Here is a 14,215-nt window from a genome sequence, read left to right on the forward strand (position 1 = left end):
TGACTTTAAAAAAGGTAATAACTTCAGCTGTGAATGTTTATTAAATAGCATAGCATTTAAATTCAAATGTAAGTTAGACCATGTTATATAATTCCGTGGATAAAATTAACAAGTAAAACTATATCCAAATTTAATATAAAGAGATGAGCATGGCAAAGGGATTATGGTTCTGCGCTGTGAACCCAATGACCTTAATTCAATTCTCGGCCACGGCTAACGGCAGGGGGGAGTGATATCTTCACTGGTTCTGGGCCACCGCTTCCTGTGCAGCTCCACAGAAACCACGACGGTGGAATACGGTCAATGAACCCCCAAAAACTTCCACAGATGTCGACACCTTCGTTTAGCAGTGAATTAATTAATGACTAAGATGTGTAATTTAAATGGTGTTACTGTTTCATCTTCTTGGTTCTGTCGGTAAAGTCACGTGGAATGGAAATAATAAAATAATAAAATAAAACTTAATAAAAAAATTCTCACGACGTTTCGGCCACAACGCAAGCAGCCGTCCTGTTCTTCACCTGAGGACGGCTGCTTGCGTTGTGGCCGAAACGTCGTGAGAATTTTTTTATTAAGTTTTATTTTATTATTTTATTATTTCCATTCCACGTGACTTTACCGAAAGAACCAAGAAGATGAATCCCTGCAGTCACGAAAGCTTTAAATCGAAGTGTTACTGTTTGTTTGGTTCTGATAAAGGCCATAAGGGGCCGTCCATAAATGACGTCACGCACCTGGGAGGGGGGAGGGGGGTCAGACATTTGTGACGATGTGTGACGAGGGGGGGGGGGGTTTGAGAAATGTGACGTCACATCAAAATGCGCAACTTTAAATAAATATAGACAACACGTTTTACTTAATTAATTAGACTTTTAAATACATGTTTTCTCTTACAACATCAGAGTGTAGCGCCACATTAAATACACACTACAATGACAATAGTTTAAAGCGATTTAAAGCATGTTTTATGTTTTTTTTGGGGGGGGCAGAGCTTTGTGACGTCATACTTGAGGGGGGGGGGGTCTAACTTTTTGTGACGCCGTGTGACGAAGAGGGGGGGGCAAAAATCGTCCAAAATCGCGTGACGTCATTTATGGACGGCCCCTGATAGAAAAAAAGTTAAACCAGTTCTGAGCTAACGGAGGCGTGTGGGGATCGTTGTGTGTGTGTGTCTCGTGTCCGTGGCACTGTGCAGTGCGCAATCCGTGCGGGTCGAATAACGGTGGCTGTGAGCAGATCTGCGTGCTCAGCCACCGGACGGACAACGCGGGCCTCGGCTATCGCTGCAAATGCCGCGTGGGCTTCGACCTGCAGCCCGATGGCCTCCACTGCTTCCGTAAGCCACGGCTCGTCCCCCCCGTGGCCATGTCTGGGATTTACACTTTGGGTGTCAGATGTGAGGTCAGGCCTCACTTTTGCAGTGGATAAAGTTTCGTGCTTCCTGCAAGGCAGACATGGAAGAGGAATATATTTTTTGTTGGGGGATTGTAGTTGATTAAACAAAACTGCCTCTATTAAAGGCAATTGTCCATAGATTCACTTTCCACACTCTTCTACGTTTGTGTAATTTTGCATTCTATAATTTAAGTTTTTTGTTTATCTTCTGCTCTGAACTACTTGTTAATAGATGTGTATAAACTATTGCAATTTGTAAGTGTTCATGTTTGTCCCAAAATGCTTGATGAAGTAAAATGTCTCTAAACCAATATATAAGAGATTCTGCTTGGCTTAACCAAGGCAGGCGACTAATTGATGGTGATGATGGTCATTGAACATTGAAATTGATCATTATGATGACAATAACTGTGATTGTGCATTCTGTTACAGCTGTCACCAAGTTTCTGCTGTTTTCCGCGATGACATCTGTGCGGGGCATCCCTCTAAACCAGTCCCAGCAAGAGGACGTCATCCTCCCCGTCATGGGCAGCCATGTGACCTTTGTCGGGATCGATTTCGATGCCGGCTCACAGCGAGTGATCGTCTCCGACACATCTCAGGGGAAAATATTCCAGCAAAATCTCGACGGCACCGGTCAGCACGATGGGTTTCTTTCCCTCGACCTCTTCTATGTCGCGTGGCCACAATTGGCTGCGGTCTGTAGGATATTCTTTTGCATTTATATCTCATCCTGTGCTGATTTGTGGCTAAATAGAGCATACTATATTGTCTAAGTATTTGGACATCATTAAAAAAGTTTTTTTTACATTTACATGAATGCTATCTATTGTTATACACTTTAAAAAAATGTGTATCCTTAAAACGAGTATTGCTTTTGAAGGATGTGATCATCGGCATACCTATTCAAACAAACACGAAAAGACTAATTCACACCAGGTAACACATTGGCGTTTGTGTTACACCCCTCATGAGTCCGTCAACTCTTCTCGCTCAGGGAGGGTGAACTTGACGTCGCGCGATGTCTCGTCTGTGGAATCCCTGGCCTACGACTGGATCTCTAAGAACCTGTACTGGACCGACACACACAGCCGGGTGGTCACTGCCATGCGGCTCGTCGACCAATCCCGTCGCAACGTCCTCGCGAACCTGCAGAACCCGCGCTCCATTGTCGTGCACCCACTGCAGGGGTCAGCACTGCCCGCCCACCATGCGCGTTTAGAGAGACAGAAGAATTTCAGACGGATAGTTCCAGTGATATGTTTGCAATGCCCATCATTTATTGTCGCACGTAAATGTTTACATGGGATAATGGTTTAGACGCTTTTTGACGTTTCTCTGGTTTAACACTGGTGAGATAAGGCCATAACGGAGGACGTCTCTAGTGAAGGCCAGTCGATTTAAAAGACAATGCATATATTATCAGAGCATCTTTGTTTTCACGTTTTGCCACAAGTATGTGTGACTAATGCAGACTTGATGCCTTGCAATATGCCTATTTGGTGTTTGAACACCTTAATACCTCATGTTTTATTGCCAGAGAAGGTATAGCCTATTCTTATTTTTCATAATTTCTCCTACTGGTTAAAGGTCCCATAGATATGTGAAAATTAGTTTTTCATAAAGATTTTTACAATAAAAGTAATATTTCATGTTTGTGGTGATGTGGAACGCCCTATTTTTTCCAGGTATATTTTCTACAGTGACTGGAACCGGCCAGCCAAGATTGTGCGAGCCTGGTGCGATGGTTCTCATGCCACCCCGATTGTCAACACCACCCTAGGCTGGCCCAATGGCCTGGCCATCGACTGGCAGAGCCCCTGGTGAGACAGATATCAGTAATGAGCAATCATTTTCTCTGCAGAGATTTCAAATTGTGAATGGCCACTCTGAACAGCCAACAGCTCATTGACAAACTCCTTAAGTAAGCCATGTGTTTCTCTTGCAGGAACCCCAAGTTGTATTGGGTGGACGCATTTTTTGACCGCATCGAATTTAGCAACTTCAATGGACAGAACCGACAGCGGCTGGATCGTATTAGTCATCTCGCTCATCCATTTAGCATCTCCATTCACGGAGGTACAGTGGTTCACCAGTCACTAGGCATTCTGAGCCACAATGAACTTGTTGTAGCAAGGGTTCTTTATACTTCTCACCTCATAACCTCTTCTTCCTATGCCCTCATCCGAACTGAAACTGTGCAGGATTTGCCTATTTCTCGGACTGGCGACTGAATTCAATTGTGCGTGTGCGGAAGATGGACGGTGGGGAGGCAGTAATCATCCGCCAAGGCATTCAATATCTGATGAATGTGAAAGTCTATGACACAGACATACAGACAGGTAAGCACTGCAGAGTCACGAGACACATGCTCAGATTGTGCCAATATAGATGTTTTTAAATAAATATATTGAGAATAACGTAACGACGTTGGCTACGAACAAAAAACTCTGAATGCACATGATCTCATCGTATCTCAAAAGCTAAGAAGAGTGTAGCCTGATTAGTACTGATATGGGAAATGGCTTGGGAATACCAGGCATTGTAGGCCCGCGCTGCGAAGCGGCGAGGAGATGACAGTACATCAATGGATTATTGAATCTGTGTAGACTTTTACATGATACCCTCTCGTATATATGGGGTTTCTTCTCCAGGCAGGTTTTCTCCCACGTGCCAAACACTCACGAATGGAATTGGCCAAACATCTCAATGCAATATTCTCAAGGAGCCTTTACTTAATTTAAAAGAACACTAATCAAGAAACATAAAGGTCAAAAGTAAATCCACACTTCTCTTCGGATTTCTGATAACATGTGTCCCCTTGCCGCTTCCTATCCAAGGAAGTACATATCCACGGGCTCTGTGCTGATTTACTCCGCCATGCCACTTACCATTCGTAACGTCGCAATAACTCTGCTCTTTAAAGGCAGCAATGCTTGCAACCGGCCAGCGAATCCCAACGGCGACTGCACCCACTTCTGCTTCCCGGCCCCGAGCGGCGCGCGCGTGTGCGGCTGTCCATACGGCAAGCGTCTCGCCGAGGACGGGAGAATGTGCGCGGACAACCCCTTGGAGCCCCCCACGCCGCAGTGCTCGTCCGCCGAATTCTTCGCCTGCGCCAACGGCCGCTGCGTCCCTCGCCTCTTCCTGTGCGACGGCTACGACGACTGCCACGACGGCAGCGACGAGCGTGGATGCGGAACTGGCAGTGAGTTGACTTCTGCTGCCACGCATGCCGCCACTTGGACCCGTGTGTGTATTTAACGTTCTCCCATCACGAATTTGTTGTGAAATGCCATTAAAGCATAAAGATTGTACAGTCAAAGACTGCGTAACATACTTTTTTGGGAAAGTGCTGTCGAGCACTTATGAAGGCCGGAACAGCGCATGAAGGGCGTGGGTGGCCAGCACGACACCTGGCGATGTTTACATATCGCACCAGGTACTCATTTGAGGCTGAGTCGACCTAGGGGAGGCCTAGGATCGGTTCAGACAATCATCCCTGTTGTCAGCCTTGAGCGGAAATTGATCTCGGGTCGCCAGGTTCGTAGTGCAGCACGTTAATCACTACGCTACTGCTCGCCAATCGGTGCGAAAAAGTTCAACATGCAGTCATACATACTCTTGTGCTGTGTAGCTCTCTGATGTGTGTTCCAAACTCCACCTTAGTGCAAACTGCCCCATGACAGATCTCATTCATCGGTAAAATCTGGCTTTACCCCACCTAATAGAATGCAGTTCTAGTAATGTCACCCACAGCCAATTGCAATAACACAAACATGTCCCATCAATGTTTGAAGGGCAAAGAATACTAGTGTGGCACATTTGGAATGGACCACTCTTTTAATTATTTACTCGTGCAGCAGCAAGGGAGTAAAGTGTGGTTTTGTGAAAGTCCTTATGTGCTGTGCAGTACATCAATGCATGTGTGTACACCAGCGTGCAATAACTGAGTTGGGCCTGTGGGTGGCTGGCAGGGTTATTTATTAACCAGACTTGTACACCAGTCACGTGGTTAATGGCGACTCGGTTGAGGATTGCTGTGTGTGGCACACGTGCTGTTGCATTTTACAGATTTACCACAATAAATGTGTTTGCCCTCGATTTGGAGCACCTGCCCACGTCCTTCATTTCGAGTGTGCAACAATAAGATGATACCATTCTGCAGGTGTTCATGGTTGTGCTGTGCATGTCTCCCATGTGTTTGCGGTTTGGACTGCTTGCTGTGAGGCGGCATGACTCTCGAATCACATGCTGTGCAAGCCATCAACACGTCTGAGCTCAATTCAATTTTTTCTTGACGCAATTTTTTACTGAAGTGAACATTTGCCACGAAGGGAAATCACTTGTTTCATTGGAGTTAAGCGTAGCGCGGGGGGGGGATTTCGTGCGTACGTTTCAATTTAGTGCAATGTCAATTCTTTTCATTTCAGACGTGACATGCTCCCCTTTCGCGTTTACGTGCACCAACCGGCGCTGCATCCCGATCGACTGGCGCTGTGATGGCGAGGATGACTGTGGAGATCACAGCGATGAGCAAAGCTGTCCCACGCGTCTCGCCACCACCTGCCGGGCCGATCAGTTTACCTGCGCCTCGGGAAACAGATGCATCCCTCGCTATTGGATCTGCGACACCGACAATGACTGCGGGGATGGTTCGGACGAGCGTGGATGTGGTGAGGCATTTGCTATGTTCCAGCGATGGAAATAGATATTCGCCCTTGTATTATTTGTGCACAGTGTAAAGGTTATCTCCTACAGATTTTTGTAACAAATCTAACCTTTTCACATTTCTATAGATGTTCACTTATCCGCCTATACCTCGGTCCCCAGTGAGTCGGATATGCGACTTGGCACTCTATGTGCATACTCATCAGACGTTTAACGATTCATCTTTCCGGTGATTGTAATAAATTGCCATGATTTGGGGTTCATGAATTCATGTCTCTTGTGTACACTAGCCTAAATTTGACAGCGCATAATAAGTCGTTTATGATATATATGTATTCTAAATAACTGATATGCACAGACATGCATACCTGTCAACCCCTTATCAATGGCTACTTTATTACAGACCATTTCAGACCTTATTGGTCACCCCGTGCCCTAAATCTCAACGTTCATCCTACAAAGTCCCATCGCAAGGTAGAAACACAAATAAATAAACAACAAAATGTTGTTGCCCCTATTGCAACGGCTGTACGCCGCATGGACCTGAAACTCAATTTCCTGTACAAGAATACGGGTAAACCGTATGGGTTGACAGGTATGGAGATGATTAAATAAGTGTAAGAATTAGTTTTAAGTGATGCATTTATTCATAACTAATACGTACACATATTTAGATGAACTTCGCTGCAATTATCATTTATTGCCATATTAAAAACTGGTCTGTGAGCCATATTTGGAACCTAATGAAATATCTAAATGTTACTGCATTCTTTCAACTTTATTACGGAACACATTTACCAGTAGGCACATTCAAAATATTATGCACATTTCTGCTCTGATTGAGATAAATGCCGCCAAGTTTGACTGCGTCCTCTGTATTCCCAGATATGTCTGGAACCTGTCATCCAATGCAGTTCCAGTGCCCTGATCACAGATGCATCGACAACGCGTACGTGTGTGATGGGGACTCGGACTGTGTTGATGGTGCCGATGAGAGAGGATGTGGTGAGGACCTTTTCTTTAATATCCAGTGTTGCTGCTTACGTAAAACAATGAATGTGGCATGAATTAGGACTGCAGTACATAGATATATGTCACCTATAATAGTTTTTTTTGGGTTAGATCGCGTAAATATATAAGAGTGTCGTTAAAATCCGCCACCACCCGACACGGCCAACTAGTAAGGGTTGTCTCGTAAACAGAACGTGGCCAATTCGTCACTAGTACAGCACACCGGTGTGTTAGAGAGCCAAGCCACAACATTTATAATCTGAGTACGACGTTTCGCCAGTAATTACAACTAGCTTCATCAGGCGGTAGCCTGATGAAGCTAGTTGTTGTACGGTATTTTGATCGTTTTAATTACTTGAGTAGTTTCAATGCTCGTGTTATTTTAGTTGGTTTTGGCATTCAAGTGCCCTGTTGATTTGTGCATCATTATAACCGTTCATTTGCAGCGCTTCTTTAACATGTTGAATTTTACTTCTCAGACTATCACCATCTGAAACTTTCTTAGCTCAATGAATAAGCGTCTTGATAAGAGTAGATTTTTGTGCGGGGTGATGGTGTGACTGCATTCAGATAGGCGTCAATATACTTTTTCTAACGGTAAATGCTGAGTGTTATTTTTCCATTTGGACCCCGTCCGAGCAGAATATCCAGAAATGGCAGAGTTCTGTCAGCTTTCACTTCCATGGTGAACTAGATGGATGGGTTTTGCTAGTTGAGATGATTTAGAAATTCGTTAAGTGTATCTTAACCACACATTTATATATTTACGCGATCTAATCCCAAAAAAACCTCTTATGGATGATATTGGTCGTGAAAGCCTATGTGTTAAACTGATTAACCTACTGTATATGTCACCTGTTGATCCACTACAGATGTATCCGTGCATTGTTTGAGAGTTCCCGAGTGATGCTTTCACTGATAATTTGATGTTTTTACAGTCTTCAATTGCACATCATACCAGTTCTCGTGCTCTAGTGGAGACCAGTGCATCTCCACTTACTACCGCTGCGATGGAGCCCTTGACTGTCGGGATCGTTCAGATGAAGTCGGCTGTCGTAAGTGATTTTCCTTGGTTGTATTTGTTGACATGCTTTACACCTTTATTTTGACAAAAATGTTTAATAAGATAAAGCGCGAACAAGTACAAAAGGACACAAAGAAGAAATCCGTGTAATAACCCCGATCGTGATCGTGGCCAAAACATCGTCGTTGTCATCATCAACGTGATGTATGAGCGTGGTTGAAATGCAGGGCTGCCTGTCATGCAGCTGAGACCCACTGCTAACCACTCTCTCCTCCACCCATGCCCGCCACCATCGTGGGCTCAGCCACACGTGCACCCGGCCTGTGCCACAACGACGAGTTCCAGTGCCAGTCGGATGGGCTGTGCATCCCGGCTGGCTGGGAGTGTGACGGGCACCCGGATTGTGATGACGGGTCAGACGAGCACCCCGGCTGCCCCCCGCGCACCTGCGCTGCGGGGTACCTGCGCTGCGACAACGGCAACTGCGTGCCCGAGTCGTGGCGCTGTGACGGGGACAACGACTGCCGTGACGGCACGGACGAGCGCGACTGCCCCACGCCGTCCTACCGGTGCCAGTCGCCCTCGCAGTGGCTTTGCCCCAACCATCGAGTGTGTGTGGATCTGCACAAGGTCTGCGACGGGGATTTCGACTGCCCCGACGGCGGCGATGAGTCCCCGCACTGCAGTGAGTGCCGAGTGCGGAGGGCCCGTGTTCAGGCTCGCGCCTTCGCTGCAGAAATGTGGACGTTTCAAAATTCTGCGGGTTTTACATGTTATGACGGTGCTTTGGTAGTGTGAATGTAAAGAATGCACAGATTGACTGATTTTTATTTTAATGTCGTATTCATACATTGCAATGTTATCTGCCCAGTAAAGCAAAATAGAGGATGGTCAACGTTTTAACTTTACCCTCTTGAGGATTCATTCACGAATTAGTAAATAATGCTTATTTTTTGTGTCTTTTCCCATTTGTTACGGAACAGACCACAGAAGTTGACTGCACAACACTTATTCTGAGATACTGTTTCTTCAGTTGATTTGTTTTAACCCACACACCACAAGGGGTGCCCTTTCTGACATTGCCTGCTATATGAGAGACATATCTATCACAGTGACAGTGAAAGCAATGGGTTTTTTTTTTTCTGAGCTGGAACGTAGACAAATACATGAAACATTAAACTAAATACATAGGTAGAAAAATAATAAAAATATATATATATACCTACGTGACTTTACCGAAGACCCAAAGAGTATGGATTCCTGCAGTCACGAAAGTTTCAAATCAAGATTAAACTAAATACGTGTTTTTTTTGCGCAGTCATTGGTAACCTAACTGCAAAAAAGTCGACATTTTATTTCCAATAACATTTAAAAACAACTCATTTAAAATCACTTGTCACTTCACTGTCGGATGCACTGTACGCCAGTGCATCACGTTAGCACATCGATAACATTCCCAAAACAAAGTCCTTTAAACAAGCTCTCATCCGTTTTGTATTCTCAACCGGCCGTGTTACAAACGTTCCCCCTTTGCCTGGCAGATGAGCACGACTGCTCTGTGAACAATGGCGGCTGCTCGCACGGCTGCGTCCAGGGACCGTTTGGCGCCCAGTGCACCTGCCCTCCCGGCTTCCAGCTCCTCGACGACACTAAGAACTGCGCCGACGTGGACGAGTGCCAGCCCCCGGGCACCTGCAGCCAGCAGTGCGTCAACGAGCACGGCTCCTTTCGCTGCCACTGCGACCTGGGCTACACGATGGAATCCGACCGCCGCACGTGCAAGGCTAACGGTGGGGCGCTGCTGTCCGAGCCAGAGGAAGAGGCCACGCTTTCACGATCATATTATTATCTCCATTTAAAGCTTTCATGACTGCAGGGATTCATATTCTTGGTTCTTTCGGTAAAGTCACGTAGAATGGAAATAATAAAACTAATAAAAATAAAACAGACTCTGTCTCCTCGACAGACCTGTTCTCCACCTGAGGACGGCTGCTTGCGTTGTGGCCGAAACGTCGTGAGAATTATTTTATTATGTTTTATTTTTATTAGTTTTATTATTTTATTATTTCCATTCTATGTGACTTCACCGAAAGAACCAAGAATACATATTATTATCGTTGTCAAAATTTTATTAAACCCAATTGGTTCAGATGCAGCCCTGCAATTGCTTGCTCATGCCGACACATCCATGCTGGCAAGATGTCTTGGAAGAGATGGGAGTATCCACACTTTACCACACCACTCACATCCTGCTGATAAACTCACTGTGGTGTACCCATTTAGACTGGTGGGTGGACAGGATTTTAATAGATTTCCCCGATGTTTCAACTGCCGCACTGGAAGCTCGAAGTCCAGTGTCCTCACCATTACACTGTGGCAGCATCCCGAATGCAATAGAGTTTGACACACAAAAAACGTAATTCACAGTCTAATTACAAATTCATACCAAACTATGAATCCCCATTTTGCATGAGCTAATCTTAATGCATGAACCATGAGTGAATGCCTTTTGGGGCCTGTTTTACACAAGGGGCAAAAAGGATAATTTCTGTGCCCAACTGCCTTTTATTCCAAGTGTTGATGTTCTCATATGGGTTAATATACTCATTATAAGCTCGTAAGACCTAGAGAAGGCTTAGGTCAAGTTAAGATGCCAATTGCCACCGCTGATGTGCATGGCCAAGAATGGAACCCAGGTCAATGAGACTGCAGGGTAATGTACCAGCCGCTAGTGGAGAAATAAATCATCTTCCCCAGTGGCTCCAGGAGTTGTCAGCATTTAGAGCTGTGAATAATAATAATAATAAAATGACATTGCCATATATCATAGTGTCTCTATTGGCTGCAGAAACAATTTAAAAACATAACATACCACAAATACAAATAAACAAACGTTGATTATTACACGTGCAATGCATGGATCGTGAGCTTAATCGATTCATCTTTCGACCACTGCGAACCACTTTGCCCACCTCTGTTTCCAACGGACACACATGCACGCACTTTCACACACATGCACACTGCCGTTTTATTTTCCAAACAGATCGACATGAGGTGTTGCTGCTGGTGCCCAGCCGGAGCCAAATCTACTCTGACAACATCACAGCCACTCCCAACGTGCTGAGCTCCGTCGTGCGCAACGGTCGGAGCATCGTAGCCGTGGACTTTGACGCAAGGGCTGGCCGCATTTACTGGACAGACGTGGCCGAAGACAAGATCTGGAGCGCCCTTCGCAATGGCACTGACCGTCAGCTGGTAACACAAACAAGTTCAACTCTGGTTATCTTCGCAACGGCTTTTGGTTGGCTATCGAACAAAGGCTTACTGCCTCGTGCACTTTCAGATGCGCTTCTGCGGTCATCTGTAGCGCTCTTATTTCTGATATTAGGAAGCTACTGGAGCTATGCACTTTTAATTCTAGATTGAAATCTCATTTCTTTAGAACTGATTTTTGTGTTTAGTTTGTTGTCCTTTCTCTGCACCTCCGATTAGCACGGTTGGCTACGTATGGTGTGAAAGAAGTTCAACATACGTACAAACCTCAGGATTGTAATGGGATGGCGGGGGCCACGGTGAGGGAGACATTCGTGTTGCAGGTGTTAGCAGTTTAACTTTTTTCTTACTGATGGAATAATTTACTTCACCCAGCATTTTGTTAGTTCACCATCATCATCACTGGCTTTGGCCAATCCACTACTGGACAAACGCCTGCCCAAACCGCAGCCATCTCCCACGACCCTGCAATGTAACAATCTACCTAATTTTCTCAGTTATGCTTAAACTAAATTTAAACAGCCTAAACAAGTTAACCCGCTAACCATCCGAATCCATCTGCATTCCTTCTGCCACCAAAAACCCTTAGATTTTTAACAGTGGCCTAACGGTTACCGAAAACCTGGCTGTGGACTGGATTGGCAAGAATCTTTACTGGCTGGACTTTGTGCTGGAGACGATCGGGGTGTCGCGACTGGATGGCAGCCACCGCACTGTGCTCATCAGCACGAACGTCACCAACCCTCGCGGCCTCGTGCTGGACCCCCGTGACGGGTGAGCCCCTTCTCTGGAGAAGCGGAGACACGTGGGACCGGGCAATGATGAACTATTTAAATGTATTTAATATGCACACATGCTAAGACTGGGCCTGTGGTTTTGTGTCCAGCTGCCCACATTTCCACAACCACCTTTGAGAGATGATTTGAGACTTCCAAGCATCTGTCCTCTCGCCCAGCGCGGTACACGATATATACGTCGAAATGAATTTGGTTTGAATCTGGTTTGGCAGATCAACGGCTGGTGTGTTGTGCTTCACGTGTGTCCATATCTGCGCAGCTCACGCACAATGTTTTGGACGGACTGGGGCAAGAATCCACGGATCGAGCGAGCCGGCATGGACGGCAGCTTGCGCAGAACGATCGTGAGCAGCAAGTTGTACTGGCCCAACGGGCTGGCTATTGACTACGCCACAAATTTGCTCTACTTCGCCGATGCATACCTGGACTTCATTGATTTCTGCGACTTCAACGGACAGAACCGGCGTCAGGTCCTCGCCAGCGACTTGGTGAGACTGCGGAGGGCTCACACTGGAAGAGAAACTTCAATTCTGTTGACACACTCACTAAGTAATCCTCACGTAGTAATCATAATGAGGGTCATACAATGGCTCGAGGTAAGGCGTTATTATTCTTTGATTTCCATGGGGGGGGGGAGGATTGCTTTTAAAAGCAGTTATAACTACATCTTTCAAAAACCCACCATTTGAATATTAAATGTCTTAAAAATAGTGAAAGCCAAACAAGCCTTTAGCAGAATAGGTCAAATGATAAACTCTTGCTAATCACACTCTACTATGAATTACATTTTTATTTTGACAAAAATAGCAAGCCATTACTTAATATCGTAATTTTACTCTTAAACACCTAAGCATGGGAAAACAATCACAATATAATTTGAATGGATACAACACTAAAGTATAATTCATATTCTCTTAAGATGCAAATAAACACCGTGTCAAACTATTATGCTATGCTCATTTATTACAACAGTTTAGCTAACAAAACAATATGAACACAATGGAATGGCGTTTAATCATGAGTATATTTTCTGACTCAGATCCTGCAGCATCCCCATGCCATCACCATCTTTGAGGACTTTATGTACTGGACCGACCGTTCTACCAACCGCGTGATGCGAGCCAACAAGTGGCATGGAGGCAACCAGTCGACAATGATCTACAACCTCCAGCAGCCCATGGGGCTGGTGGCCAGCCACTCCGTCAGACAACCCACAGGTGGGCTCTTCTTGTCGTTTTGGTTTTAATTCGAGTGAACGAGAAATGAGATACATTCCCGTTTTTTTTGTTGCAAGGGGGATTTGCATGAGGATTTGCATGAGTTGTTGTGAGTAATTACCAATTTTTGGAGTATGGGCTGCATATAATGGTTTTCGATTAAAAGAAATGGCTCCGCCACCTTCAATATCCACATGAAAGCACCGCTGGGCAGCCACAGGCATCGAGCCATCAGATTTTTACAAACCAGTTGGGGGTTCACTGCGCCATCCCATGAGGTTATTCAGTCATCTATTCTCGATGTGTAATTCCAAAATGTTTCGTTTTATTCACTGTTTAATTGCGTGCCTTGTTTTTCTTTTTTCAAACCTGGGCATATATACGATTCAACAAAAAATTATAATTGATCAAATTGTGTGGCTGCAGCCACACTCAAATTGTGTGGCTGTTTTAACACATTTTCTCTTGGTGTCTATGTCATAGCTACGAACCCCTGTTTGGGCCAGCCCTGCAGCCACTTGTGTCTGCTCTCGCCGATCACACCCCTCTTCTACTCATGCGCCTGCCCCTCGGGGTGGAACCTCGGGCCAGACGGCCGCACCTGTCAGAAGGGTACGTGGCAGAACATGTGGCTAAAACCACAGGGGAGTCCTAACACAAATAACCCTTCAGGGCACTTGTGGCCTTCAAAATTGAATCGTTGCATATTGTGTAAAGCACATTCTGATGTTACACATTGATTTATATAATTGCTGCTGATCTCACGGAAGTGATGACACCTTTATGCACAAACGAAGTTTAATGCTGCGAGCTCGCGTCTGTGTGTG

The 14,215-nt window shown here is 45.3% G+C and overlaps 1 protein-coding gene across 1 annotated transcript in view; it reads left to right on the plus strand.

Moving 5' to 3' along the window:
• Window positions 1-14,215, plus strand: part of LOC133346001 (low-density lipoprotein receptor-related protein 2-like) — an 80,732-nt gene that overhangs the window by 22,472 nt on the left and 44,045 nt on the right. Inside the window, 17 exon segments of the mRNA XM_061557233.1 lie at window positions 1,196-1,336; window positions 1,828-2,031; window positions 2,393-2,585; window positions 3,084-3,218; window positions 3,344-3,474; window positions 3,600-3,737; window positions 4,322-4,603; window positions 5,829-6,071; window positions 6,952-7,071; window positions 8,016-8,132; window positions 8,406-8,786; window positions 9,643-9,891; window positions 11,145-11,356; window positions 11,964-12,148; window positions 12,431-12,659; window positions 13,211-13,388; window positions 13,872-14,000. Of these exon segments, the coding sequence (XP_061413217.1) occupies window positions 1,196-1,336; window positions 1,828-2,031; window positions 2,393-2,585; window positions 3,084-3,218; window positions 3,344-3,474; window positions 3,600-3,737; window positions 4,322-4,603; window positions 5,829-6,071; window positions 6,952-7,071; window positions 8,016-8,132; window positions 8,406-8,786; window positions 9,643-9,891; window positions 11,145-11,356; window positions 11,964-12,148; window positions 12,431-12,659; window positions 13,211-13,388; window positions 13,872-14,000 (3,267 nt within the window).

Source organism: Lethenteron reissneri, chromosome 23 (genome assembly GCF_015708825.2).
Source record: "Lethenteron reissneri isolate LAM-NWPU_2019-01 chromosome 23, ASM1570882v1, whole genome shotgun sequence".
Classification (NCBI taxonomy): Eukaryota; Metazoa; Chordata; class Hyperoartia; order Petromyzontiformes; family Petromyzontidae; genus Lethenteron; species Lethenteron reissneri.